A 27,907-nucleotide genomic window follows, 5' to 3' on the forward strand; every position below is an offset into this window, starting at 1 on the left:
GCCGTTTCCAACCCTTTATTGAGGTTGCCATCCCCAAATAAATATAATACATTAAACCCAGAGATGAGGGCCTCGTGCACCCCAAAAGGTGCCCCCCACAACCCCAGCTGGGCAAAATAAGTTAGTTGGGGGGAAGAGCCTGCCAAAGGCCGGGCCAGCTCCCTGGCTGAGCAGGCAGTGGCAGCTGGACTTCGCGCATGCGCGCGCGCGCACACACAGATCTAAAGTGCATCTATGGTCCCCAGGTCTGTGTGACTCTTGGCGGGGCCACTGGGAGGGGCAGGCGGGAACCTCCCGGCGGTGTTCGCACCGTGCCAGCAGTGGCTGCCAGGGTTCCGTACGTCCTTCTGTCCACTTGGGGGGAGGGGGGGACTGCTTTTCGATCAGGAGTCGTCAGGGGAAGTTGTCATCAGGCTGTGGCTGAGTGTCCAGTGGAGGATCCGGGAGGGTGATGCCTTGATGTAACTTCTCCAAGGAGAACTTCATCTGCCGAAGAGGTGGAGGAGGTGGGATGAGCGCACGATCTATGCTGTCTTGCACAGTCCTGCCGCCCCACCGCCCCTCCGCCCGATAACTCCTCAAAGTGAAATCCTGGGACCCAGGTGGCCTGGGTTCAAATCCTGACTCTGCTATTCCTAACAGTGGGTGAATCTCTTCACTGCTGTAGGACTGCTTTCTTGCCTGAGGAATGAGTGATTAACGTCCCAGCTTTATAGGATCCTATCAGAGATTTGAGGGTGCTAGAGTCTGACCCACAGTAAGTCCTCCAGGTGATTTTGACCAAGTCCTAATCTTGAACCAAAGGATGCCACACCCCTACATCTTGTCAGCTTACAAAAGGGGGACAAGATTTTACTAGTCTGAACCGGCTCCCACAGGCTGGTGTGCTGAAGGGTCTCCACCAGATGGCGCTGTTGCAGAAGGCTGTGGAGCCTTCAGCAGTAGGGCCTAACTGGTTACTTAGGGGAGGTCTTGGACAGGCAAACCCGACCCCTAATTCCACTTCCTGGTCTGTGCTTCTCATGCTCCCAGGGCACCCACTATGATTGACAGCACAAACTGAGCCTAATAAACATTTCCTCCTCTTATGGTTTGACTGTGAAATGTCCCCGGCCCTGGGCTCAAGTCCCTGAACACTTAATCCTCAGCAGTCTGGAGGCTAGCTGGTGGACCTAGGCCACTAGGGAGAGGCCTTGAGGATTACAGCTTGGCCTTTCTTCCGGTCTCTACCTGTACTTCCTAATCCCAATATAACCTGAGCAAGAACCAAGCCACATGGCCGGAGCCTCCCCAGACACTGCGACAGTCCACATCTATAAGCCATGGACAAAATAAGCCTTCCCTCAGTTGCTAAGTGTTGCCACAGTGGGGGGAGAAAAATCAACCAGTTCATCTTGTATCTGCCACATACATTGGTCACAGAGAGTAACTTCCTGCTGCAAGGCTTGCTAGAGGACAGGTCACTTTAGGTTAGTGGCAGGACAGCCCAGCTATGCTATGGGCTCTTAATCTCATTAAGGTGTGACAGGGACTTGGTCTCGGTACCCTTGGGAATTTAGGGAAAGTAATCAAGCTTAAACTCAGGATTGGGGAGTCCTGCTGGCTTTCCGTGAGTGAGGCGCCCACTCTGTTACCTCCCTAGCCTGTCCTGCATGCCCTTTCCACTAAAGCATCTCTCTGGGAGCTTGGTTTTGGGGTGCAACAGTGTCCCTAAAAATTGCGAGTTTTGCTTTTAACGTGTGCTGGGGATAGAATGTTTTTAGTTTTATTTTGGGTTTCTGCTCTACCCCACCCCATACTAAGGATATAACCCATGTGCTATGCATGCTAGCCAAGTGCCCTGCCACTGAACCACACCCCAGCCCCTCACTGGGGGATTCTAGGCAGGGGCTCTACCACTGAACCACACCCCAGCCCCTCACTGGGGGATTCTAGGCAGGGGCTCTACCACTGAGCCACACTCCCATCCCCTCACTGGGGGATTCTAGGCAGGGGCTCTACCACCGAGCAGTTATGCCTCCAGTCCCACTAAATAATATTTCTAGCAATCCCTTCAGTTCAGCCCTGAAGCCCTCAGTGACCAAAGCCAGTCTTCTGATTTTTTCATCTTCCCCTATCATAGGTACCACCTTAGTACCTCACATTTTCCTTAGTCTTCCGCAGCTTCTGGCTGCAGTTTTCTTGAGCCTAAAGGCATCACTATATGGTGACAGTATATTAGCTGAGCACTTGCTGTATGCCTGGGCGAGGCTCACCAATAGCAGGTCCATGCAGCATTTATAGTGTGCTTGGCACTACTCCAAACGCCTGTGCATTCCCAGCTCATCAAGGATGGCCTTACTCTCTGACGTTCAGAAGACGCAGACAAGGCTCAAATGACAGTCACTTACATAAAGTCACACAACAGAGTCTGACCTTGGCTGTCCCCTGAACTACACAGGGTGGCTTCGTCAACCCCATTTTGGAGACGGGACCCAAATGCCCTTGGGAGAGTCACTCCCCTATAAGTAGACTAAGCCCAAGGCAGGCAGAGGACCCAGCCCAGTCCTCCCTGGCTTAGGGAAGGATGCACGTGTGTCCCCAGCAGATAATGACAGAGTGCTGTCCTCTGCATGTCCCCCACACCCAGCCCACCACCAGCAGAACAGAAAGATGGGATCCCTACTACGGCCACGCGGCTGGACCCAGCCAAGCCTGAAGGACATCTTTTTAAGACATGATAGTTTTTTTTTCTTCTGCTCCATGGACCTCCCTAGCAAGCTAAGAGGTCCGTACCAGGACTGGTTTTCCTTCCTTGTTTTATGAGAAGAGAAACAAAGGCCCCAGAGGGGCACCATCTTGACCCAAGGCCCCACCGCCCACATGACTGCCTCCCCACGTGACTGCCTCGCACCTCATCCAGGAGCTCCACGGATGCTCTGAGGATCTGCCTCCACTTGTGCACCTCAACACTGTGGAAGTGCTTCTGCAGAGCCAAGATCTCGGCCCACTCCGTGGCAGTCTGGGGGAATTTGCTGCGGAGATGCAGAATCCGAATGAATGGTCCTGGATGCTCCCGTCGGCGTGAGCTCCGCCCCCACCTTACCCTCAGGCTCTCCACCTACCCCTTGGCCAGTGCCAGGCTGTGCCAGGACTCAAAGGTGTGGGCCGTTCTCTCCAGAGCCCAGAGACGGTAAAAGAGGAGGGCATTGAGGGCGATGAGGATGATGAGGCTGCAGACAGAGCCAGAGATCAGGGATCCTGGGATTGGGAGGCTCCCTCTAGTCTGGCTTGGAGCTCTGCCCTGCACCCAACACACCAGCGTAGCCATACCTTAAAGGGTACCATGATTACCCACCCTTTTCAGAGGAGGAATGAGGCTCAGAGGGGCGACCAATACGCCTAGGGTCACACAAGCCATAAGCAGAAAACACAGGGTTCACACCCTGACCTATGTCATGCCTACATGCTTGCCGGCCACACTAAGCCATCTGCCCTGGAAGAGCCAGGGACATTGAACAGGAAGAGAATGCTACAGGGGAATGAACTGCGATAGGGGGTTGGGGTGGGTAGCAGGGGGAGAATTCAGGGCCCTACCTCACACAGATCCTGCAGAGGCAGCGAGGGGAAGACAGAGATGTGAGAACTGACCAGGGCAGTATTGGTACCTAGCCCTCCTCCACCCAGGGTAGCTAGCTAGCTCTGAGCCCGGCAGCCCACAGGGCTTCTCCTGGGTGACCTGAGGAAACTGGGGCCTCCAGAGGCTGAGCGTGCGACCTGGGTCATCTTGAAGCTGGGGGGAATCTTTCTTGCTTTTCCTCAGTGTCCTGTCCCCCCAAACCTGCTGTCCTCCAAACGCCTGGTGTCCCTGCCCAAGCCCCACCGAGTCTCAGCCCAGCCATCCTCAGCTACCCTGAATCTGATGTCTTCTCATCTTTTGCTGCATCTTTTCCTCCCATATCAGCCCACTCCTTCCTTCTGTTCTGACGACAGCTCTCCAACTTCTCCACCACTGCCATGGGATTCTGGGTCCTCACCCAGCTCAGGACTGGGTACAGGAAAACCAGGCAGCATATTTATGACCTGACTTCTTTTGAGTGGCTAACTCCACATATTCTGTCTGTTCTTCTAAAATTGTCCCTCCTTTCATCTCCCAGGATCTCCAGGGTGGCTGTTGTTCCACAAGAAAGACTTCTCTAAGATAAACCAAGCAGCCCATGGGGACCCTGCTGGCCACATCCCAAACACCATCCCATGCAATTCTTCTGAGTTGAGTCCACGCCCCAACAAAAGCAGAGGCCCGGAGAGGCCAAGCACTGGGTCCCCATCATACAGCCAGGCCCACACACGCCCCTCACTTACACGATGCTGATGAGAACCAAGGCGCTGGGGATGCCTGCCCCGGGGCCCTGATCTAGGGGTGGTTCCGAGAAGCGAGAGCTGAGGGAACCTGTGAAACAGCAGCTTGGGGTGAGCCAGGCACACCCCAGGGGCCTCCTCCAGCTGCCCGCCTCAAGGCAACGCACCTGAGGTGTGCATGCTAGGCCGGGTGCAGGGGTCTGGGTCCGGGTGCTGAGGCCCATCTCCGTGCCCCCTCCAGCTCAGGGGCCGCTTCCGCCTCCTCAGGCCTGACAGCAGTCCACGAGCATCCTTCCCTCCTTCCTCCAGGGACAGCTTCTCTGCCTTGGCAAGTTCTCGCTCTGAGGGACAAGAGCTGGCTCAGGACGTCTGTACCCGGCTGAGCCCCAGCCCACGCCCCACCAGCCTTCAGTCCCCTACCCAGATGGTGGAAGTAATCCTCAATGCCACTCCACGAGTTCTTCTCAATGAGAGACTTCACAAGGCTCCACGGCTGCTTTCGGTAGCGGATCTCTGAGGACACACTAGGGCAGGGACAAGAGGAGAACCTAGGTTAGGTCTTGGGGAGGGCAATCTGTGCGCCCCCAAACTTCTGATTCAGAGGAAGGGCTTTGTCACTGACAAACAGCCCCTCCCGTGGCTCAGGCTAAACACCTAAGACCTGGACCTCAGCCTCTTCAGCCTTTTCCATCCACACTTAAACCTACATCACAGTCTTTAGTTTTGGGGTGTTCTGGGGACTGAGCCTCCTACCTGCAAAGCAGGAGCTCAATGGCTGAGCCACGCCCCCAGCCTAGGACAGCCTCAAACTTACTTTGCTGCCTTGATCTTGGCAATTTCTGTGCCAGCCTTCTCAGTGTTGAGATTACAGGCCCTGCTGTCCACCTACATAACCTATTCAGAATTCCCCTGTCCTTCATGCTGCTCCTAACTAACCCTGGCCCTTACTCTACAGACACACAACAGAGTAGGAGCCCTCTCTCCCTGCTCCCATCTGGAGCCAGAAGGAGCCTGTGTGTGGACTCAACTCAGGGTCCTCTGGGGGCCCTGCCCTGGGTGCATCAGCTGATGGTCAAGCCCACCATGAAACCTTGCAAATCTTCATGAACTATTATGAACTTTGGCTCTCCCCTCCTACTTCCCTACTCCAGCTACTCCCAAGCTTCTACCTCAGGGCCTTCATACCAGTCATTCCAAATGGAAAGCCTCCACCCCATTATTGTGAGCTACTTTCCCAAAGGCCCTCCCCGATCATCAGAGTCAGGAAACAACCCCTTGGCCCTCACTCCAGCCTCCCCCTTGGCCCTCACTCCAGCCTCCCGTGAGGAGGTGAACTGAAGATCTTTCTGCAATACTTCATTCACTGGAATTTCTCCCGTAGAGTCTGGGGTCCCTAAGGAGGATTTTTGTCCCTCAGGCCTAGAATAGATGTTCAATAAGCAATTGAGCACATCAACTATTCCCTTTATTTATATACACTTCTCAGTGCTCCAATGACCTCTGTGGTCCCCGGGATTCCCCTCTGACCTCCGCCAGGATGGGAGGCAGCCCTGAGATGGAGCACGGAGAAGGCACACTCGGGCTCACCGAAGCCGGGCCTTGTTCCGGGCCAGACCCAGGATGCAGTAGCGGTGGGCAGTGTAGAAGTAGTCCTGGTAAGGGATGCCCTGGGTGAGCACCTCGGAGTCCACCACGCACCCACCTGCCTGCGGGCCACGCCGGAACAGCGTCTGTGGGGAGCAGGGACAGGAGGGAGGTCAGGCCTATCTCCCACATCCACCCCACCCCATCGGACACCTCACCCGGCCCACCTGCGTCTCCACCACAGAGGCGCTCTTGGGGCCCAGCGGGTTGCTGATGGGGATAGTGTAGGTCAGGACTCTACGCTGGTGGCACTTGCTGTCGCTGCTCCAGGGGCTCAAGGTCACATCTAGGGGAGGGAGGAGGAGAGTAAGGACGGTGTTTTCTTTTCTTGACTACCAGGCTATAGGAGATGCAGACTTGCCAGAGGTTTTACATTCTCTGGGGGTTTGTCCCCAACTGCATCACCCGAGCCGTGTCACTTTTGAGTTTAGAAACTGAGAAGTTTAAACTACAGTGATAGTGACAGCTGGGGCACTTCAGGCCCAGTGTTCTGACCCTTCTGGAACCGCCTCATCCACTGCTGGACCCTCAGTTCCTTTCTGTGCCATGTGTGGTTTCTCCAAAGCACCAAATGAGAAAACCTCAACCTCAGGGACACCACGTTCTGGAGGTCTCCTGAACCCTCACACCTACCAGGGCCTACACTGAACTTAGTTCCTCTCCAAATTCTTCCAACTGGGTCCCTGTTCCACCATCCCCCATGCTCCCAGTGGAGCCCCAGGCCTTGGTTTCCCTAGCATGTTACCTCTGTTGTCTGGGCGGAGGGGGAGGACATGACACGTATCTGCATGTGTGTCCATGCCTGTGTGTGTGCATAAGTGCAGCTCTACACGTGTGTGAGTGCACAAGGGAGCCAGAGCACAACCTTGAGTGTCATTTCTCTCTGGGCACACCCACCTTGTTTTCCTGAGATGGTGTCTGTCAATGGCCTGATGCTCACCAACTGCGATAGGTTAGTCAGCCAGGGATCAAGCCCACTAGCGACGGGGCCAGAAGCGTGTGCCACAGTGCCCGACTTCTAGAGCTAGTGTGTTTGCTGCTGTTGTTGTGTGTGTGTGTCCGTCCGTGTCCATGTGAGTGCAGTGCCTAGGTATTGGGTCCTACTGGGGCTGGAGTTACAGGCCGTTGGGAGCCGACCGGCAGGGGTGCTGCTAACTGAACTTGGGTCCTCTGTAAAGTAGTACACGCTGTGGACCTCTGAGTCATCTCTCCAGCCCTTTTAAGACATTTTTTACTACACTTCTTTATTTATGGGGAGAGCATGTGTACCAGGGCACATCTGTGTCAGAGGACAACTTGAGCAGTTGGTTCTCTCCTTCCACCGTGAGAGTTTTGGGCAAGCACTGAGCCATCTTGCTGGCCCAATACCTGGCTTTTTATGTGGGTTCTGGGTATCAAACTTGGGTCCTCATGCTTGTACAGAAAGCACGTTAGGGACTGAGTCATCTCCCCAGCCCAGCTCTACTGTCTTCTAGTCTCCTGAGGATTGTGTCTGGTTGTACCTACCTCTGCCTGCTCAGGGTTCTACCCACGAATAAGAGCTGATTAAAACCAAACCTAAACATATGCTATCCACCTCAGACGTTCCACAGCTCCCTAGTCCTCTAGGAGTCTGAGAGAGCGGACACCACACACCCGACCACTAGCTTGCACTGGTTAGACTTAGTGCAGCTACTGCTGAAGAGCCTTTCCTTGCCAAACTTGTTGACTTCTCACGGTGGCTCAGGTACAACAAGCACACCCAGTGTGCGGAAGAAACTGAGGCATGGAGAGACTGGAAAGCCTCTCGAAGGCCACTCAACCAACACGAGGCACACGCGGTCTGCTCCTGCAGATGCTACCCAAGGAAGCCTCTGTTCCCTCACCCCTGACCTGTGAACTTGCACTGCTGCAGGAAACCCTGCAGGAAGGACGAGTCGGAGAAGAGCATCTGCTGCAGCCGCTCAGCACCCATGTGGAAGACGGAGTTGATGAGGAGGCGGCCAGAGAGGTCAGGAAGCAGGGCGGCCAGGTCACCTGGGAGACAAAAGGGGCCTCGTCACGTGGATACGCCCTCCCCTTCACTCCCAGGCCTCCAGGGTAGAAGAGCATCTCATCTTCCTGAACAAGAGATACTTCAAGAACCCGGAAGAGTACTCAACCCTTCCTAACCTCATACAAGTGGCTCAAGGTGGGCACCACAAAAGTCACCACAACGGCACCCATGGACACAGATCCCTACGGTCAACTGGGGTCATTAGTCATGTCAAACCAATTGAAGCCAAGCCTGGGATTTCTGCTATGGTTACTGTGCCATACATTGTTGTGTAGCCAGGTCTAGGGCTCTGTCTCCGTGCTCACAAGAGTAAAGTCTACCTGAGATTCAGTACAGAGAAAATGAATGTGGCCAACTTTACAGCCTATGTTTTCTGGTCACATGACCTTTAATGCAGGGCTCAGGGCACACCGTTTGAATGGAATCCCTGGCCACATGCACGGCTTACCCTGTGTACCAATGCCTCCCGTCTCACTGACTCCCACTTGGGTATAACCGAAGGGAATGAACTGGGGCCATCGGTCTCACCTTCCTCCCCTGTGGATGAAGATGAGTTACTCGTGTCTGTCAATAGTTCCTCTCTGGACAGCAGATCCAAGGGGCCCAGGGACGTGGGTCCATCTGGTGGGGCTGGCTCAGTACTCGGAGGTTCTGTTACTGGGGTCGCTGTCTGGCTGGAGGAGGCATCCAGCTGGCTGGCTGTCGGCTCCTCCTTGTCCTCCTCGGCCTGCAGAGAAAGGGCTCCATCCAGCCTACTCACACCTCGACTCCAACCCAAGGAATCCCACAGGTCAGTGAGCTTGATACACTGCTGGAGTTGTAGTGACCAACCCTGGGGGCTCCTGGCTAGTTTGACAGAGGCCTCAGGCCATCCAGTGATGAGGGCTTATGTTGATGCTTGGCCTACAAGCTTTACCGCCTGCCCATCTGCTGTCCATCCATCTCTCTCCCGTGTCCTCCCTTTCCTTCGACTCTGTTGTATTTCCCCCTGCTTATATTGTCTGTTTCCACCCATCCCCCATTCCTCTGCCGAATGTCTGTCCCTCTATTGATCTTCCATGCTCCCTCCTCCATTCTCAACCTCTCCATCTCTCTCCATAAGCACCCACTTACTCACCCCGTGGTCTGCATCACTGCTGGCTCGAGAGAGATTCGGGGTAACCCGGCCACGCCTGGAGCCCACAGGGCTTGGCTCCTGGCTGCGGTCAGCCACCCCTGCGGGGGCGATGTCACTGAGGGCAATCACATCTCCTACCTCTTTGGGACTCCTGCAAGGGGAGGAAGTGGGAGACGGCTGGATCCTCAAGCCTCCACATGCTATGTTCACAGAGTTCTCCTCCCCCACCCCATCCCTGGTTTTGCACAGTAACCTCTGGCCACCTAGCACTTAGGAGATCTAGGAAAAGGTATGTTACTCATGTCTGTCAAGAGCAGACCTGACAGCAGATCCAAGGGACCCAGGGAGGTCCCTCAGAGACGCCCAACATCCCTTGGCTCCACCTTCCACCTCCAACTCACCCAAGACCATTCAGTTGTAAGGGGCAGACATAGTCTTCATCTTCACTGGTAAGGCCCAGTTCCGAGCCATAGCACTGATGGACCAGGTGCCAAAGCTCGCGGGGACTCAGTGTCTAGACACAAGGGATGCAGGGTTGGCATCTTGCTCCCATGGCCGGGTCCCAGGAGTTCCCTTAGCTTCCACAAGGGAGCAACATGGCTACCCACCCCAGAGCCCACTCCATCTTGCATCCATCACTGACTGGTCAACCTGTTTTTGCAAAGTCTGGGCACTGGCCTACAAGCCACACCTCAGACCTCCTAAATCCATGATGTACTGGCCAGGGAAGCTCCCCAGTTTTTACTGAGAGGGATCTGGAGGCTCTGGAAGGGGAAGTCACATGTTCAAGTTCACACAAGTGACCCACGAAGATTAAAACGCAGCCAGATCCCAGAAGAGCCCAAGCTCTCGCCCCCATGCTGCCTTGTCTCCATTCTCCTCTAAACATCCTTGACAGCCACGGCCTTCCCACTGCCCAGGGATCGGCTGGGCCACAATGACAATGAAATAATAGCGACTAATGATAACAGCCAGGGCCATGGCAGCTGCTGGCGTTCTTACAGGCTCATGTAGATATTAGTACAACACTATCAGGACTTCAGGACGAGTTGTGCCCAGTAGCCCCTTCAAGGTCACCCAGCTGAGATGCAATAGCACAGAGATCAGGTTCCCAACAATGCCTAATCTATCCAGCCTGAGCCCAGCTCCCACCCGTGGTCCTCCTTGGCAGCCCAGGCCACACACAGCTGCTTCGTGATGAGACTAGAATTGCAGGACCTGAATCTTAGGCTTCCCCTGCCCTTTTCCTTTTTGGGGGCACTGCCCACATCAGGCTCCTGAGTGGAGACTTCTGGTAATCTTGTTTATAAGGATGTTCAGTTTGGAACTGCCCTGGGGGTGAGTATCCAGGAGAGAGCAAGGCACACAGCCAAGCAGGGATGGGAGACTGAGGGGTGTCAGCAATTTTGGTGGACAGGTGTGATGGCTGCTCACTTTCTATGACCCTCCCTCTCTGCTAGCAGAACCTCACACGGAGGGTTCTCTGGGCACTGGTATAGACCAGTCCATACCAATTCCTGCTCCTTCATCAGGGACTTGGTTTCAACACTAGAGGTGGGAACTCTTGGCCTACTCCCGACAAGACCCTTGGAGAAGCCACAGATGCACAAGGCTTGGTGTCCATAAAAGAACCGGGAGTTTCCCAAGGTTTTGGGGATCCTCTCTGGTGAACCCCAGCCTCCACCCTGAGCAGCATCCATGCCCACCTTTTCAAGCAGCGCGTTCTGCCAGAGGCGGAAGATGAGGAGGAAGCAGCGATCACGGGCCCCAAAGGAGGTGAAGAAATGCTGCAAGGAGAGAGGCCAGAGGAAGCAGGGACACCCACGGTTACCAGTCTCTCCCGACATCCCATTGAGTCACCTTCCCCATGCCTGGAGCCCAGAGAGCCAAGTCCAGTGCTCTCCTAGCCCTCTCGGCTGTCAAGGATATCTAACTTCCCCAGTCTTGGGCCAACAAAACACAGAGGAATGCCTGCTGCAGAGTCTTTGCCTGGTCCTTCCTGTTTCCGTTAGGACCCCAGAATGACATAGCTACCTTTCCACCAAATGGACAAATGCCAGGTGTGCTGCTGTCCCAGCACGAGGGAGGCAGAGGCAAGATTTGGAATTTGAGGTCAGCCTGAGCAACACAACCAGATGCCATCTCAAAAGCAAGCAAATAAACAAGGTCTAGGGGGTGAAGAGATGGCTCCGTGGTTAAGAGTGCTCTCTGTTCTTGCAACGCCCTGGGGGAGCTCACAACCATCTCTGACTCTAGTCCCAGAAGATCTGATGCCCTCTTTTGGCTTCCATGGGCACTGCAGGCATGTGATACACACATATGCATGACAAACACCCATACGCACAAAATAAAAAAAAAATATTTTTAAACAAACAAGCCTTTAATCCCAGCACTTGGGAGGCAGAGGCAGGTGGATCTCTGTGAGCTCAAGGCCAGCCTGACTACTGAGCAGGTTCCAGGACGGCCAGGGCTATGTAGAGAGACCCTGCTCCCCAAAAGAAGCCAACAAAGAAGATCTAGAGAGATGGCTCAGTGGTGGAGTGTTGGTCTGGCAGGCGTAAAGGCCTGGGTTCCAATCCCAGCTTTGGCTGGGTGGGGGCATCTGAATTGCAGGATTCTTGAGAAATTGCAGGATCACTGTGTTGCTGGGGATCTATGTGAGGGGACATCGTATAGGAAGGAGAAACCCCAGTCAAAATCAGGGGTGCAAGTGCTGGGAATAAACAGGCCAGGAGCAACATGAAGGGAGCTCTGCTCTGACAGGCATGGGGGATCCCTGCGGCGATCCTAGTGCACGGCTGCCCGTATCAGGTCCACCACTCACCTTCTCACTCTCCGTACAGATCTGAATGGCATTGGGGATGAGCTTAGCCGTCTTTTCCTTCTTCAGACAGGTCACTTCCTTCAACTGGATGGAAATCTAAAAACAGCACGGGAGCGTGAAAATGAGCCGGAAGCCCCGCCCATCTGGACGCCCCTCTGTATCCACCTGCGGCTCAACTCACTGTGGTCTCCCAGCGGAAGATGTTGCTGTAGAAACATATCCAGTTCTCGGAGAGGTAGAGGCGGCCCTGGAGGAGGATCTCCCGCTGCAGGGCGCAGGAGTAATCTGAGAGTAGCCAAGGGAGAGACAGGCAGACATCTGAGTCACACATGCTGTGGCTGGCAACCCACAGGCCTGCAGGGAGGCCCGAAGGAGGACAGAGGCAGAGATCCAGGTCAGAGACGGGGGCTGGGGGCATGGAGACTCACCCACGATGAGGCGCTCTGCCTCAGGGAGCTTGCTGAACAGTTTTCGGAAGTCCTCATTGCGTTGTTTATATGTCGGACTCAGCATCTGCCGAGAGGTTTGGGACATGGGAACCTGAGTGCAGATTCCAAGGCCCTATTTGGGACCCAAAAGATTTCAATCCCTCTCCATTTTCTCAGCCCTTGGGGTCTCTTTGTTCCTAATACACATGTCACCATAAGGTCACCTGCCATTTACTGACTTAAAAATTATTTATTTATGTGTGTGAGTGTTTTTCCTACATGTATATGTGCCCAGTGCAGGTGGGGGTCAGATAAGGGCATCTGATTTCCCTCGAACTGGAGTTACAGACAGTTGTGAGCTGCCATACACGGGTGCTGGGAATCAAACCTGGGACCTCTGCAAGAGCAGCCAGTACTCTAAACCGCCGAACCATCTATCCAGCTCTTACTTACTGACATATATCTATCCAGCTCTTACTTACTGACATATATGAGCCAGGTTCTGTGCAAGGTACCACCACCGGCATCAGTGAATCCTACTCAATTCCCCAAATCCCTCTGGCCTTGCAAGATTGGGCTGCTATTTCTTTTTTTTTTTTTTTTTTGGTTTTTCGAGACAGGGTTTCTCTGTGGTTTTGGAGCCTGTCCTGGAACTAGCTCTTGTAGACCAGGCTGGTCTCGAACTCACAGAGATCCACCTGCCTCTGCCTCCCAAGTGCTGGGATTAAAGGCGTGCGCCACCACCGCCTGGCTGGGCTGCTATTTCTTAAGGAAGGGAAAGGAAGGCTCAGCGAGGTTAAGTGACTCGCCCAAGGCCACTTAGAGAGCATCATAGCAGCATGCGATCCAGTGTGTTAAACAGAAGCATCTCACATGTGGGTCTCTAAGTATCACCCACTCCCTGACAGCTCCAGGCTGGGGCTCCCGGCAGGCAGACCGTCCCTCCCATATCTTTATCAAGCCCCATGTGCAGATACTCACGCTGTACCAGCTCTGCATCTTCTGCAAGAGAAAGAGATGAGTCAGGAGGAGCCTGGAGTTGGGTTTTTAAAAAATCTTTTAGTCTTTGGGGGGACGCCACCCAGCTCCCAAATAAATACATGGAGTCTTATTCTTTCTTATGAATACTCAGCCTTAGCTTGGCTTGTTTCTAGCCAGCTTTTCTTAAATTATATCCCATCTACCTTTAGCCTCTGGACTTTACCTTTTTCTATTCTATATGTCTTTCTTTTCTTCTAACTTAGTGTCTGTCTGACTCCTGGCTTCCTCCTCTCCTCCTTTTTTCACTCTTTCCCTGTTCTCTTTTCCTTCTCCTATTTATTCTCTCTGCCTGGCAGCCCCGCTTACCCCTCTCCTGCCCTGCTATTGGCCATTCAGCTCTTTATTAGACCAATCAAGAGTTTTAGGCAGGCAAAGTAACACAGCTTCACAGTGTTAAACAGATAAACACAAAAGAATGCAACACATCCTTGCATCATTAAAGCCATTCCACAGGATCAACGAACACAACCCATCTTCAGCTAACGTTCCACAACAGAACCCTTGTGTTCTCTGCCCTGGCTGCCCTCTACCAAACCCACCTGAGCTCACACCCACCTTACTGTTACGGATGAAGTTCCGGCTGCCCAGGCTCTGGGTGCTGGGGGTCCCAGGCACACCACTCTTCTCTGAAGAGCTGTCAGACCCCTTCTCCACCATGGTGCCTGGTTCTGGCTCAGGAGCAGGAGGAGGTCGGCTTGGGGGCAAGAGCTGCAGCCGTTTCCGAAGAGACGGGGAGCTGCTTGGTGAGCTCCGGCCAGAATGGGGTGTGGTGCTAGGAAGAGAGAGGAAGAGGAGTGGGTGGGTGAAAACAGGCCAGGGCATTTTGAAAGTATGTCCATTATCTAGTGGCTCTGCCTGCCCGTCCGTCCGTCCATCCGTCCGTCCATCCATCCATCCATCCAACTATATTTATCCATCCATTCATCCGCCAATCTAGCCATCTTCCTATCAGTCTTTCCATCCACTCATCCATTTGCCAAACCAGCCATTCACTAATTTATGCATCCTCTACCCAGCAATCCCCCATGCAGCCACTCATCCATCTACCACCCCTATTCTTACTTATCTACCAGCCTATCCATCCTCCATCCATCCATCCTTCTCCCCTCCTCTCCACTCACCCATTCACCTGCTTCCTGTCTCTGACCCTAAAGCCTGTTCCTGAACATTCCTGTGTCTCTATTGCTTCATTGTAACCCAGGGAATGGTGATGTCACACCTAGTTGTTTTGGGGTGTAAAGGAATCAAACTGTGAAGTCTCTTTAATGCAGCCAGGCAGAGTGAGCTCCCAATGACACCTGCTATTTTGTGACCACAAGTGGAGGTCAGAGGACAGCTTCTGGGTTGAACCCAGGACATCCGGCTTGCATGGCAAATGTGTTTACCTGAAAAAGCCATTTCACTGGCCCAACACCTGATAATTTTTGAACATTATCTTACTAATTTATTCACAAAGCAAACCTTTATAAACAGTGACACTCGAAATGCAAACCTAAGCACCTTTCTTTTTAAAAAGTGTCATTTATTTTTATGTACTTGTGCATGTAGTGTGTGTATGCGTGTTTATGTGCACCACAGGTGTGCAGTGCCCATGGAGACCAGAAGAGGGTGTCAGATCTCCTGGAACTGGAGTTACAGAAGTGGTGAGTCACCATACAGGTACAGAGACCTGAACCCAGGTTCTCCGATAGAGCGACACAGGCTCTTAGCCACTCTCCAGCCCCGGTAGCATCTCTCTTAATGTCTTCCCTTGCCTTGTCCTCATCTTTAATTTGTTCCAAGTCTCACCACCTCTAACACCTGCTTCCCTTTTTCCTTTCATGGCCACTTCTCTTCATTCCAGCCTCCATTCCTTTACACACATCTGCCACAGAAGTTTTCTTTTTCGTTTCTGCTCCTGTCCATGCCCCACAGTCTCTTCTCACCCCCAGCCTGGGAAGCTGGTGACCAGCTGAGTCATCTCAGGGTTCTCTAAGCCCTGACTTTGATGTGACCTAGTCTGTCACTTCCCATGTCCCCCCTGGTTGTCCCAGTCATTCCTCTTGTTCTTTAAGCTCCCAGGGTCATTCCCGCATCAGGGATTCCACATCTGTGGTTCCCTGCATTGGAAAAGCCCACCCACAGCTTCAGTATAACCGACTCCATCTCATTCATTCTTAGCGCTCTTCTTCTGAGGTCCCTCGGCTTCAAGGAGGCACCGCTCTCCCTCTTCGCCCGCCCGCTATCTGCACTCACCCTGCTCATTTGTTTATTCAGTGTGTTTATTGCCTGCCCTACACTGTGAACTGGAGGAAGTCTTGGTTGTTATCTCTACCCCTGGCACCTGAACTGGAGACAAGGAATATAATTAATGCTTAATAAACACTGTGGGGCTGAATGAACTGCCCTGAGCTGGCTGCAACCAGCACTGACAAGGGACCTGAAATATGGCTTGGTTCTGGTGAGTTTACCTCCTGCCAGAGGCGGACGTTAAGCAAACAGAACATTCTGGTAACTGTGCAAACACTAACTGCAATACGGGCAGTGGGGGTGAGTGGCAGGGACTTTAAAAGGACACTATTGTTGATTTCTTATCGGGATTGTCAAGTGAGTGATTGACTTTTTTTTTTTTTTTTCTCCCCGAGACAGGGTTTCTCTGTGTAGCTTTGGAGCTAGTCCTGGAACTCACTCTGTAGACCAGGCTAGCCTCGAACTCACAGATATCCGTCTGTCTCAGCCTCCTGAATGCTGGGATTAAAAGTGTGTGCTGCCACCATTGCTCAAAAACACTGTGTTTGGCCCCATGACCGTCCAGCTTTCCAGTGGAAACGGAGGCTACAAGCATAAGGTGCCGGCAGAGGGAGGCACGGCTGGCTTCTGGGAAGGATTCTAACTCGGGTGACACAGATCTATTTTGGGATATAAGAGAAGTTTTTCAGAATTTGGGTTTCCCCTTCTACCATGTGGACCCCAGGAATCAAACCTGGCTGGTTGGGTTTAGTAGCAAGCAAGCACCTTTGCCCACTAAGCCATCTAGCCACCTCCCAGGATGTTTCTTCAAATGTCTCTCCTGTCTATAATCTTTAGTACATATCACTTCCTCTGTCCACACTGCCCTTGTTCTTCTTCACCCTGTAATTGTTTGGGGTTTGTGTGTGTGTGTTTCTTTTTTTCCTGAGTTGGGATTTGAACCTAGAACCTTGTATGCTTAGTGAACATTTTACCACTAGGTCAAGCCCCCTGCCCCCAGCCCCTCACTGGAGGATTGTAAGTAGGGGCTCTACCACTGAGTCACACACCAGTCACTGGGGGATTCTAGGTAGGGGCTCTACTACTGAGTCACACCCCAGCCCCTCACTGGGGGATTCTAGGAAGGGGCTCTACCACTGAGCCACACCCCAGCCCCTCACTGGGGAATTCTAGGCAGGAGCTCTACTACTGAGCCACACTCTCAGACCTCCTTTCCTTTTCATTTTGAGGCAATGTCTCTCATTAAGTTGTACTAGTTGGTTTTGAACTCACTTAGTACTCTAGGCTGGGATTGAACTTTTGATTGTCCTGTGTCCTCCTCCTGAACAGTAGCAGAAAAAACAGGCCTGTGCCACCACGCCTGGCTGGTGTTCCTGATTTTTTTTTTTAAGCTAAGGTCTGGCTGGCGTTGCTTTTGTAGTCATATCAAGAAACAGTGAAAAGTTGGTGCTCAATCGGCTTACTGGCTACACGACCATTCTGCGACCTGGAAAATTCTTATGCACATTTCGAGACTTCGGTGCGCCCTCTCCCTTCCACAGGTTCCCATACAGTGCTGGGGCAGCAGTCACCCAGCTGTGACTTTTCTGTGATGACAGGTTCCATGGGCTTCCAGGGACAAGCCTGGGAGCTGTCTTAGTTCCCATTCTGCCCTCGCCCTGCTCGGATGGGCTGTAAAAGAAGTCACAGGACTCTTATAAACTAAATTCATTTAATAAATTCTGTGACTAAATAAAAGGACATTGGCCTGGGCCATTACCTGTCCCCCTGGGCCAGCCCAGTGCCTGTGGTCACCGTGCTCTGGTGTCTGAGCTCAGTCTGCCCCAACATACAGGTCAGGAAAGCTCATGTCCACCCAGATCGGGTGCTCCCACCCCGCTTACCCCAGGAAAGCCCACAGCTCTTCCTTGGCCCTCATCATCTGAACTACCGCTCCTCTGGCTCCCATCTCCGTTCTTCCCTCTGCTCTTCCCCCACTGGATGTGAGGCAGCCCTAGGTTCGACAGACATATCTTCATGCGGACCCCCTCAGCTGCTCTGTTCTCAGAGCATCTGCCAGCGACATGCTGCCCCCCTGGATCCCCATCCTTCTCCACATTGCCTAGCATGTGCACATGAGTAGGCATCGCCATGACCGGAGCGAAGCGATCACGTTCCCTTTCAGAGTTGGGACCCACCACACTTGAACTCAAAGGCTTCCTTCTAGTCTCAGAAACATCAGCCAGCGCCTCCGTGTGGGGCCTTGGGCCAGCATCTGCACCTTCCCCTGACCTCCTAGGGCTACTTGGAGGCGATATGACGTGTAAAACAAGGGGACAAAGAAGCCATGTGCGACAGCTTTCCCTTTGCATGGCTGCAGAAATGAAGTGAACTGTCCAAGAAGCCATGCTGACCCTGGAGGGACCTCAGCTGGTCTCATAGGCCTTCCTATTGCTGTCTAAACATATAGGTCTAAACATACAGCTTACCCTGAAGCTGGCTGTGGGAGACACAGATTCGAACTCTCTGCTGCTGGGACTGGCTGAACTAACCAGGGGGCCAGAACATCAGGAAAAAAGGCCACAGAGATCAGGGCAATCACCTGCCATTGCTATAAAGCTCAGCAAAGCCCACAGGGCACCACCGCCAACAGTACCAGGGAATACAGATTCTAGCCAGAGGTGGTAGCAATGCACTCCTGTTAATGCAGTACTCCAGGGCTGAGGCAGGAGGATCACATGTTTGAGACCAGCTTAGAGTGATACCAAGATTCAGTTTTAAGAACACCAGAGTTGGGGGTGTGTAGCTCAAAGGCCTTGAACCTACTGGTGAGGGACCAGGGGGCATGGCTCAACAGTAGACTGTCTAGAAGTCAGCAGTGAGAGGCTGGGGGTGTGAGTCAGTCTGTCTACCCAGCAGGAGCTCCGGGGTACAGTTCTGGGTTAAGAGTGTTTGCCTAGCATGTACAAAGCCCTGAACTCCATCACCAGGACTACCACAAAACAAAAAAGAAACTTCTAAGTCTCTCTTCTGCCCTGCCCCACCGGAAACTCAACTTACAATTTGAAACGCATTGAATTTTGACCAAATCATTTGGAGCAGCCAGGGTTACTTAAGTGAGCCAGACTGCAAAGGCTTAGCTGGGCAAGGCTCCCTGAGGCCAAGGGCTGAGGACAAAGAACAGAGCTGGCAAAGGGTGGGAGAAGACAGTGCTAGATTCACTCGGGACAACAGGTTCAGAGCCAGGACTGAGGCCGGCAGGTCTGAGGATAGCGGACCACCAGAAGAGCTGAGGAGGACTCACAGGCTCACAACACACGCCTGAAGACCCTGGGCCACCGTTCTGATTCTAGGGAGAAAGTGACCATCACTCCTTGTGATCCCTTCTCACCTCTGGCCTTTAACCCAAGCCTGGCCTATTCTGAAGCCCCAGGTATACTGGGCAGGATGGAGGCACAGACAAGTCAAGCTCATCCCCCAGTTTCTGCTCCTGGAAGGGATCAAGAGGAAGTTCTCAAGGGCCAGCAGACGAGCCCTAGGGCGGCCCACGCCAGTCAGCCTGTCCTGGCAGAGTGAAGGGAGGGGTCAGAAGTGGCGAGAGGAGGACTGTTATGGGGCGGGACTCGGAAGAGAATGGGTTTCCCTTGTGCAAGATGCTCAGGCTTCCTGGGCCTCAGAAACTGCCTCTGGGCAGAGGGGGCAAGAACACGCAGGTGCTCAGGAAAGGGAGAACCGAGTCATAGGCAAACTTGCCTGCAGGTATGATAAACTAATCTCTCCTGTCTGTCTGTCTGCCTTTCAAAGCACAGTAGTGTCACAAACATAAACAACCACAGCACAAGTGCCAGGAAATTTATACATTACACACACATACACACACCCACACACCACAAATATGCTATAGTCACACAGAGCCCCGGAATTAGTTCCAAATTCAGAGAAACACAATAAGTTCAAGATAAATTAGCTTCACATATAAAGCCACAGTAAAGTTTTAGAGAAACACTGAAGACAAGAACAGCAGCAAAAGCCACAAACCTACTCACAGGTCACCTAGTCATGGCACCCAGTGACCCAGACACACATCCCGAAGGTAAGTTATTAGGTCAACCTACTCACCCTGACTCTCCCTCTGACTTCAGGGTGTTCCTCAGGCAGAGAAAACAAAGCAAAGGCCGGTTCTCAAGGAATGTAATTATCAGTGGTCACAGTGACAGCACCCTGACATTCCATAGCCTCGGGCAACTCAGGGACAACACAGCCACGCACGGTGAGGTGAGGCCTGGGGCTGGCTTTACAGAGCAGTTAAGGTTACACCCAAGGTCCCAGGAGGAGGGTCCTGAGCCAAGAAAGCCACAAGGGGTCTGTCTCTCTTCACAGACAAAGCCACAAAGGGTCGTCTGAGAGGCTCATAGAATCTCCCCCACATCCAGGGGCAGGCAACAACAGTGTCACTAACAGATACACAGGAACCTTCCTGTGGATGGAACCAGAGGTAAGTTACAGCCACCCACAGACACACAACAACGTCACAGGTGGACCTTACAGTCTCCTCTTGTCCACTGAGTCAAAAGACTTTCAAAGGTGAATGACAGACACAGAGCAGCAGAGCCCCAGCCTTCCATGTACACATACTAAAATCACAATGGGGGCTCACACAGTGGCAACTCACAGGGACCCTTCGAAGCGCAGGTGTCATTCACGGTAAATTACAGGCACAGCCAGCCGTGGAATTCTGTGACCGCTGTACATCTGGAACCCCAAAACCGCCTCAAGACACTCCAAAGTCACAATGAGGCACAAGCTCCGAATGTCTAATTTGCACATGGCGCCACAAAGAAAATGAGTCCGACCACGGTGGGTCCAGGAGCCCCAGATGCACTCAACCGGGTCGCCACCACATCACACACAAGATGATAGATAACACGAAGAGAGCCACACAAACACTGCCCCAAAGGATCCCAGCTGTCCCAGCTGTTTTACACACACACACACACACACACACACACACACACACACACCCCACTCAGAGTTGAGGCATTTCCAAGACAATCACAAACGGAAACCCGCGGGTACAGGGAACCAGACAGGAATGGGGGTTCAGGTAGGAATACAGACGACCCTCACCCCGCCTAGACCTCAGTCTCAAAGAAGATCCTTCTCCCAGCCGCCACGACAAACGAGGACCACCAACCCGAGGGGCTGCGGGGCCTGCCTAGAATCGAAGGGCGTGGGGCAGCTCGAAGTGGTCCCTTCATCTGGGAGCCGGGTTAGGGCTCATCAAGAGGCACGATCCAGGCCTGGGGGAGCGCCCCGCTGCCCGTGCGCGTCCCAGGCCGGCAGTGACGCCCCTAGCTCGGGCCTTGCCGCTGGGTTGCAAGCCCCCACGCACCCCGAGACACGTGTCCCCGCTCCCGGTCCCCATCGGGGTCGCTCCAACATGCAAGAGCTCTGGGAACTCGCTCCGGCCCCCTGCTCCGGCCGGATCCCGCCGCCGTGCCCGCTCCCCACCCCGAGATCGGCCGCTTACTCGAACATGGATGCGGCGCCCCGGCTTCAGGGCACGACCCGGCCGGCTGCACTGAGCTGGGCCTCCCGGGCCTCGCTAGCCTCGGCCGCCGCCCCCAACGGACCCCAAGGTCCGCACAAAAGGCCGGAGCCGCCGGAGGCCGCCGCGGCGTCAGCAACACCCCCTTCCTGCTCCCGCCCCGCGCGTCACGGCGCCGCCCCCACCGGGAAGGGGACCGAGACACAGAGCGCGGGCCTCGGCCTAGATGGCTGGGGAAAGAGTCCGGCTGGGAGACTTGCACCGACCGATGGACAGAAGAAATTTTTATTAAAACTAAGCAGCCTGGAAGGGGCGTGAGAGCGCACTCCTGATATCCCAGCATCGGAGAGGCTGAGGCAGGAGGATTGTCGTGAGTTCGAGGCCAGCTTGGGCCGCATAATGAAGTGCAGGCCAGACTGGAATACAGAATGAGAACTTGTCTTCGAAACAAGCAAACGAACAAAACGAGTATCAACACCCTGGCTTCTCCCTAAGACTTAGAAGAGGACCAGGGAGGAACCGGAGAGGTGGGGTGGAGATAGTGTCAGGTTGATGCCGGGAAGAACAGGTCTGGGGCGGAAGTTTGTGGGGGGGGGGGACCGCAGCTGGGGGCAGAAAACCTCTTCCTCCTCTCTCCACCCAGTCCCTGAGCCTCTCAGTTCCTGCCTTAGAAGCTCCCACGTTTGTGGGGACTTCCCCAGTCTAGTCCTGCACTCCAGGTCAGACTCCAGCCCACCGGGCTCTCAGCAGTGCTGTGGGAGCCTGTGCAAGTCCAGAAGGCCTGGGGAGCCTAGAGCTCGGAAGCCAGGGGTTTCCCCCAGAACAGTGCAGGGGCAGGGCTCATCAGCGCTTTTGAGACTGGGAAGCCTGCCTAGCCTCAAGACGGGAAATGACCATACATTGCAGTGTAGGACGAGTACTGGTGCCAAGCCAACCCTGCACCCACTCTGCAAGCCAAGGGTGGTTGTCGTCCTTGCTGGAGAACACAGTGTGAAGCCTAGCTAGCTTGGGGACCCAGACGGCCAGCCCAGGGATTTCTCCCTATCCGTCCCCAGCCACTTGTGCAGCTTCAGCAGACCCGGGCCTGCCTTGGTCTGCTTTCATTCCTGCCCCACTCTGTTGCCGCTAGCAGCCAAAGAGCCTGTGAACAGCCAAGTCTGTCTTTTGGCTCCAAGCCCTACCCTGGGTCCACCTTGTTCCTTGTAAAGAAAAAGTGCTCTCCTTGGTGACCGGAGCCCTCCTGATTTCACCTGTCTGACTCTTTGGCCTCCCGGTACTCATTCCAGGAGTCGCCTGCCTCCTGCTCCTCCCGTTTGCCTTAGGCAGCAGGACCTTTGCGCAGCTGTCGCTTCTGCACTTGGACACTCTTACTTCCTTGCATGGCTGCCTTCCATCTTTCTGTGACTGTTGCTCTTTTTATACTTCTGTCGCTTGTTTCCTCTTTACAGACATTTACTTTGGTGGTGAGAATGTAGGGGTAGGCTGGAGGGAGGGTCAAGATTTCATTACGTAGCCCAGGCTGGCCTCAAACTCACTAATGTAGTTGAGGCTGACCTCAAACTTGGTTTGTTTTCTTGAGACCAGGTTTCTCTGTGTAGCCCTGGCTGTCCTGGAACTCTGTAAACCAGACTGGCCTCAGCCCACAGAGATCTGCCTGGCTCTGCCTCCCTCACGCATGCTGGGATTAAAGGCACACGCCACCAAACCCAGAAATTTTTGTATTTTTAAGTAGAGAATATTTTATTACTTCAAATAGAAAATGTTTAATGGCCATCTGTGTCCCTACTACCGTATGCATTAAGTATGCATAAAAAGTTCCATTAATTTGTTTAAAGATTCGGAATTATATCAAAGGAGAATGGAAAGTCATAAAGGGTTTAAGTGGGAGACCACTGTGTTCTGCTTTGCATATCAAAAAGATCACTCCGGACTTCTCCTTTTGGTTTTGGTGGTTGGTGGTTGGCCATTTTAGTTGGATTTTTTAAAAAAAAAAAATAAATAAATTGTTAAGCTGTTGTGGTAGAATAGGCCTCAGAGGCACTTGGGAGGCAGAGGCAGGAGGATTGCTGTGAGCTTTAGTAGTGCTCAGGCCTGCCAAGGTTATGCAGTAACCCTGTCCAAAAAAAAATATTGGAGGGAGGGAAGGACTGACTAGATGTTAAGTCTCATACGATGTTGCACGCCCGTCATCCCAGCACTCTGGAGGCTGAAGCAGGAGGACCATGAGTTTGAGGTTAGTCAGGGCAGTAATGCAAGACCCTGTCTCAAAAACAAAGTCTGAAGAGCTGGCTTGGTGCTTAAGAGCATGAGCTGTTTTTGCTGAGGACCTGAGATAGGTTCTGAGCACTCACACAAATGCATGGAACTCCAGGAGATCCAGCGCCCTCTTCTGGCCTCCATAGGCACCCACATGCACATGCACAGATACACATGTAGACATATTTAGAAACAGCTGTGCCCGAGGTAGCGCAAGCCTTTAATCCCAGCACTCAGGAGGCAGAGGCAGGTGGATCTCTGTGAGTTCGAGGCCAGTCTGGTATACAAAGTGAGTTCCGGGACAGCCAGAGCTATTACAGAGATTAAAAAACAAACAAACAAACAAACAAACAAACAAACAAACAGATAAACTTTAATGGTTACCACCAAAGGCCCAAGTGCCTCTTTTCTCTGCCTGGGCATGCTGGATACATACTGCCTTGAAGTCAGCCTAGGTCCATCCTGTGCGATTTTGCTACAACATCAGTATCAACAATCCAGCCTCTTAGGTTGTATCTTTGGAAGAGATACACGGCCAACCCCTGTTGTATCATTTTCAGCCTGTTTTTCCCTCTGGCTTGGTCACTTTTGTTTCTGAGACTTCTGAGCAGGGCAGAGCTCTGCTCCCTGAACATTTGGCCTTCTTACCCAGTGTCCATGGTAGGGAGAAACCCTGGCACATACTCTCTTCTCTTCAAGGCCAGTCAGTCGGGTTCTTTCCTTTTCTGCCCCCTGCCCTTGAACTTCTTAGTTTCAGTCTCCTTGAGCTAGAGGTAGTTTTTCTTTGCAGAAGTCTTGTGTCCCGGGTGGTTTTGTGGTCAACCTGACACAAGCTAGAGCTCTCAGAGGAAACGCCTCCTTGAGATGTGGCTGTAAGGCATTTTCTCACTTAGGGATTCACGAGGAAGGGCCCAGCCCATGGTGGGTGGTGCTACCCCTAGGCTGATGGTCCTGGATTCTATAAGGAAACAGGCTGAGCAACCTATTGGAAGCCACCTGTAAACAGCTCCCCTCCATGGCCTCTGCATCAGCTCTGCCTCCAGGATCCTGATCTGCTTGAGTTCCTGTCCTCACTTCCTTCAGTGATGAACAGCAATGCTGAGGTGTGAGCTGAATGAACCCTTTCCTCCCCAGCCTGCTTGTGGTCATGGTGTTTCGTCGCAGCAATAGAAATCCTAACTAAGACGTTCTGTTTAAATATTTTTGCCACCTGTCAGCGACAGTAGGAAATAGCTCCTATGATGGTTGGTGGCCCATTTAGAAATATATCTTGCCCCTGGAGATGCAGAAACCACACCCACACTTTCCCTTGTATGTGGTGTTATTTTCAATTTTTTAAAAGTAATTTTAAAAATGTTTTGTTTTTTTTAATAGAGAGAGAGGAGAGAGAGAGAGAGAGAGAGAGAGAGAGAGAGAGAGAGAGAGAGAGAGAGAGTTTGCCTGTGTTAGAGTCCAGAAGAGGGCATCTCATGCCCTGGTGCTGGAGTTACAGGTGACTGCAAGCTGCCTGACGTGGCTGCTGGAAACCTAACTCAGGTCCTCTGCAGGAGCAGTGCACGCTCTTAACCTCTGAACCACCCATTTTTATTGTCAGCATATTTCCTTGTGGAAACAAAATTCTGTTTGCAATTTGCTACCTTCGCTTCCTAGCCCTAATCGGGGTCCTAACTCACAGTCACTGGTCCCGATGCACGTTCCTGAGCCTTGTGGGTTGTGATGGTTACTTTTGTTGACTTTGCTGGATTGATGCATCTCTAGAGCACAAATGAGGGATAACTTCAAGTGTGTCTAGGGGGTGGGGGGAGTAGCCTTGAATGTGTGTAGCTTACTCCTGGGCTGGGGGGGAGGAAAGAGAAAGAGAACATAGGACTGGTATTCCCATCTCTCTGCTTCATGGTCCTGAGAGATGTGAACAGGCAGACAGACTCCTGCCGCCACAGCCTCCAGATCCTCCTAGCCCTGTACCTTCCTTGCCATGATGGATGGTACCCTCAAATAACAAGCCCAAAACAAATCCTTCTGTAATTTCTTCTTCTAAGGTATTTGGTTACATGTAAAATAAACCTAATGAATATATATGTCTATTTCATAGCTTCAAATCGAGACTCTGTGGGCTCAAGCTAGACCCTGATTACTCTCCAGCACACCAACCAAAAGGAGCCCACACTTGAGCTGAGGCCATAGGAAGAGACAAAACAAAGACACCTCCATCCCATTCCCGAGTCTGACCTGTCCTGAGATGAGCACTCCAGGTCCGGGGTCTTCATTCTCTGAAAGCGTGGAGGACTTGGGGAGCCTGGAGGTGACTCCACATCACTGGATGGGGTTATGTGAATAGCAGGCACCCCCAAGAGCCTCCAGGACTTAGGCGATAGGTCCTGGACACTGTCAGCCTGTGTTTGCTGCTCTGCCGGAGAACCAGGTGAGCCCTGGTCACCTCCCTGGGTCCCCTGGGGAGTCCAAGGCAGCAGGGGCAGGAGCTCAGCCATGAGGAGGAATGTGGACAGCAGTGTGGTCCCTAGGGGAGAAGAGAAACACAGAGCTCTCGTCCAAGTACAGTTGAGGAGGGGCTTATGGCAGAGATCTTGGTGAAACCCCCACCCCTGCTGACATCCTGCCTCAGGACTCCGAGCTCCCGTTTCTTTCTCGGCTTTCTAAAAGTCCTCTAGAGATAAAATATCCCAGAATGGACATCCGGTGCTGAGACTCAGGCACCCAGAGCCCAGCTCCGATCTCGCAGAGAGCTCGGCAAGGAGATATTCATGTGTACAGGCTGGGTGTCTTCCCTTCACCAAGGCTATACTCTGAGGCCCAGATACCATATTGCCTTCACACACAAGGCCAGAAAAGAGCCAAGCCTCACTGGGCTTCATCATGGCTAGCCAAGCTGGGACAGAGAAAGGCAGACTCTAGGACTTTCCTTCCCTGGTTTTCTCAAGGTCCCAACCAAGACAAACAAAGGGAAGGTGGCCCTGAGGCTTGCTTAGTCCTGAGGGAAGCAGGGCCTGTGTCTGCTCACCAGAGAACACAGCAAAGGCTTCTTGCAATCCAGCTGACCAGGGACAAGGGAAGGGTGACTGGGGAGGTAGGGGGAGGGTGGAACCCAAAAGATGTTTTTTCTTAGTTTGAGGAGGACTCTGACTCCCAGGCCCACCTGAACCTTGCTAGCACGCTAGAACCCTGAGACCTTACCTTGTGAGTTCTTCCTTCTGTCTCACAGGGTTCAGACTTCTAGAATAAGACAAGACCAGGCCCTTCCTTCTCTCCCTGAGGTGGGCTGGGCCTGAGACTCCTGACCTTCAGGCCGGAACAGTGGAACAGGCGTCTGACTGGAGTCCTGTTACCCTCTGGCCAGCTGTTCCTGGAAGAAAAGTGTAGAGCGGGGGAGGGGAGGCTGGGGGTGCTCGTACTACCGAGGGCACCTAGGAAGGCCTCCCTCCCTTTTGTCCTTCACTGTGCTGTCCAGTCCTCTAATAATCACTGCACTGACCAGGCCTGTTTTGGCCTGTTGTGTAGCTTCCGTTCTGTGCTTCCCAGGGCTGCTCCTACAAGCTCAGGGACCACCCTAATGGCCAGATGGCAGCCCCTACCTGACTGTCGTGCACACCCCCTCCTATACCAGCATTCCTCACAGTTTAAGTGAGGCGGTTTTTTTTTGTCTCCCTTGCCCCTCATGACCCCAACCAACCCCCTCCCCCCGTGGTCTCCCACCTGCCACTGTCCTAAACCACCCGCAGTGGCCGCTGCATCCCTCGGGGAACTTGACCACAGTATTTTACCACTACACTCATCCCACTTGGCCTCTCTTCTAGAAGTCTCCATGACCTTCCACTTGGATGGCAGTATTCAGTTCCTTTTCCAGTAATTTCCCGACATCACTGATGCAGCCAAACCATGTATTTTCAGTTGGTCTTGCTCTTGAGCTTTTTTTTTTTTTAAATCAAAGTCATTTTAGTTTATTATTATTATTAAATTTATTTGTTTGTTATGTATACAGTGTTTTGTCTGCAGGTACGCCTGCAGTGCAGGCCAGAAGAGGGTCCCAGGTCTCATTATAGATGGTTGTGAGCCACCATGTGGCTGCTGGGAATTGAACTCAGGACCTCTGGAAGAGCAGCCACTGCTCTCAACCTCTGAGTCATCTCTCCAGCCCTGCTCTCGAGCTTTATAATATTAAAACATACCATGTACCATCTTCTAAGACTTGCTTTTCTCATTCAGCATTAAACAGTCCCCCTTATCTTTGGGGAGCATGTACCAAGTAACAAAATGAGGCATAACAGATACTTCATGGAACAAAGCCGTGGTTCATATCCTGAGTAGGACAGGCCAGGACTGAACGAAATTTCATTACTACCACTTGAGTGGCACACAATTTACAGCTATGGATTACTCACTACTAGAATTTTCCATTTAATACTTCTAGATCACTACTGACTGGAGCAGTCACTGAAACCTTAAAATGTGA

General features: G+C 52.8%; 1 protein-coding gene across 2 annotated transcripts; it reads right to left on the reverse strand.

Moving 5' to 3' along the window:
- On the reverse strand, positions 1 to 26,696 carry Gramd1a (GRAM domain containing 1A). Of its 2 annotated transcripts, XM_057756647.1 has the most exons (20): positions 26,632 to 26,696; positions 25,669 to 25,957; positions 13,983 to 14,199; positions 13,368 to 13,388; positions 12,387 to 12,471; positions 12,140 to 12,243; positions 11,959 to 12,054; positions 10,841 to 10,921; positions 9,536 to 9,648; positions 9,135 to 9,285; positions 8,546 to 8,744; positions 7,855 to 7,998; positions 6,150 to 6,268; positions 5,926 to 6,068; positions 4,759 to 4,862; positions 4,506 to 4,679; positions 4,342 to 4,429; positions 3,105 to 3,212; positions 2,894 to 3,014; positions 1 to 486 (listed from the first exon to the last, which is right to left on the reverse strand). In XM_057756647.1, exons 2-20 carry the CDS (start codon positions 25,926 to 25,928, stop codon positions 394 to 396), a joined length of 2,421 nt encoding a protein of 806 aa, XP_057612630.1. In that variant the 5' UTR covers positions 25,929 to 25,957; positions 26,632 to 26,696; the 3' UTR covers positions 1 to 393. The 2 variants fall into 2 exon arrangements, with proteins under 2 accessions (XP_057612630.1, XP_057612623.1); XM_057756640.1 differs by lacking the exons at positions 25,669 to 25,957; positions 26,632 to 26,696 and adding an exon at positions 21,166 to 21,333.
- Positions 26,697 to 27,907: the final 1,211 nt, after the last annotated feature.

Source organism: Chionomys nivalis, chromosome 2, assembly GCF_950005125.1.
Source record: "Chionomys nivalis chromosome 2, mChiNiv1.1, whole genome shotgun sequence".
NCBI classification, from domain to species: domain Eukaryota; kingdom Metazoa; phylum Chordata; class Mammalia; order Rodentia; family Cricetidae; genus Chionomys; species Chionomys nivalis.

Coding starts and splice junctions, on each gene's coding strand:
- Gramd1a (XM_057756647.1), bottom strand. CDS start 25,928: ATGGCTGAGCTCCTGCCCCTGCTGCCTTGGACTCCCCAGGGGACCCAG. Junction 9,649..10,840: donor AGAACGCGCTGCTTGAAAAG/GTGGGCATGGAT, acceptor CCTTGTGTCTAG/ACACTGAGTCCCCGCGAGCT. Junction 487..2,893: donor CCGTGGAGCTCCTGGATGAG/GTGCGAGGCAGT, acceptor CCTCTTCGGCAG/ATGAAGTTCTCCTTGGAGAA.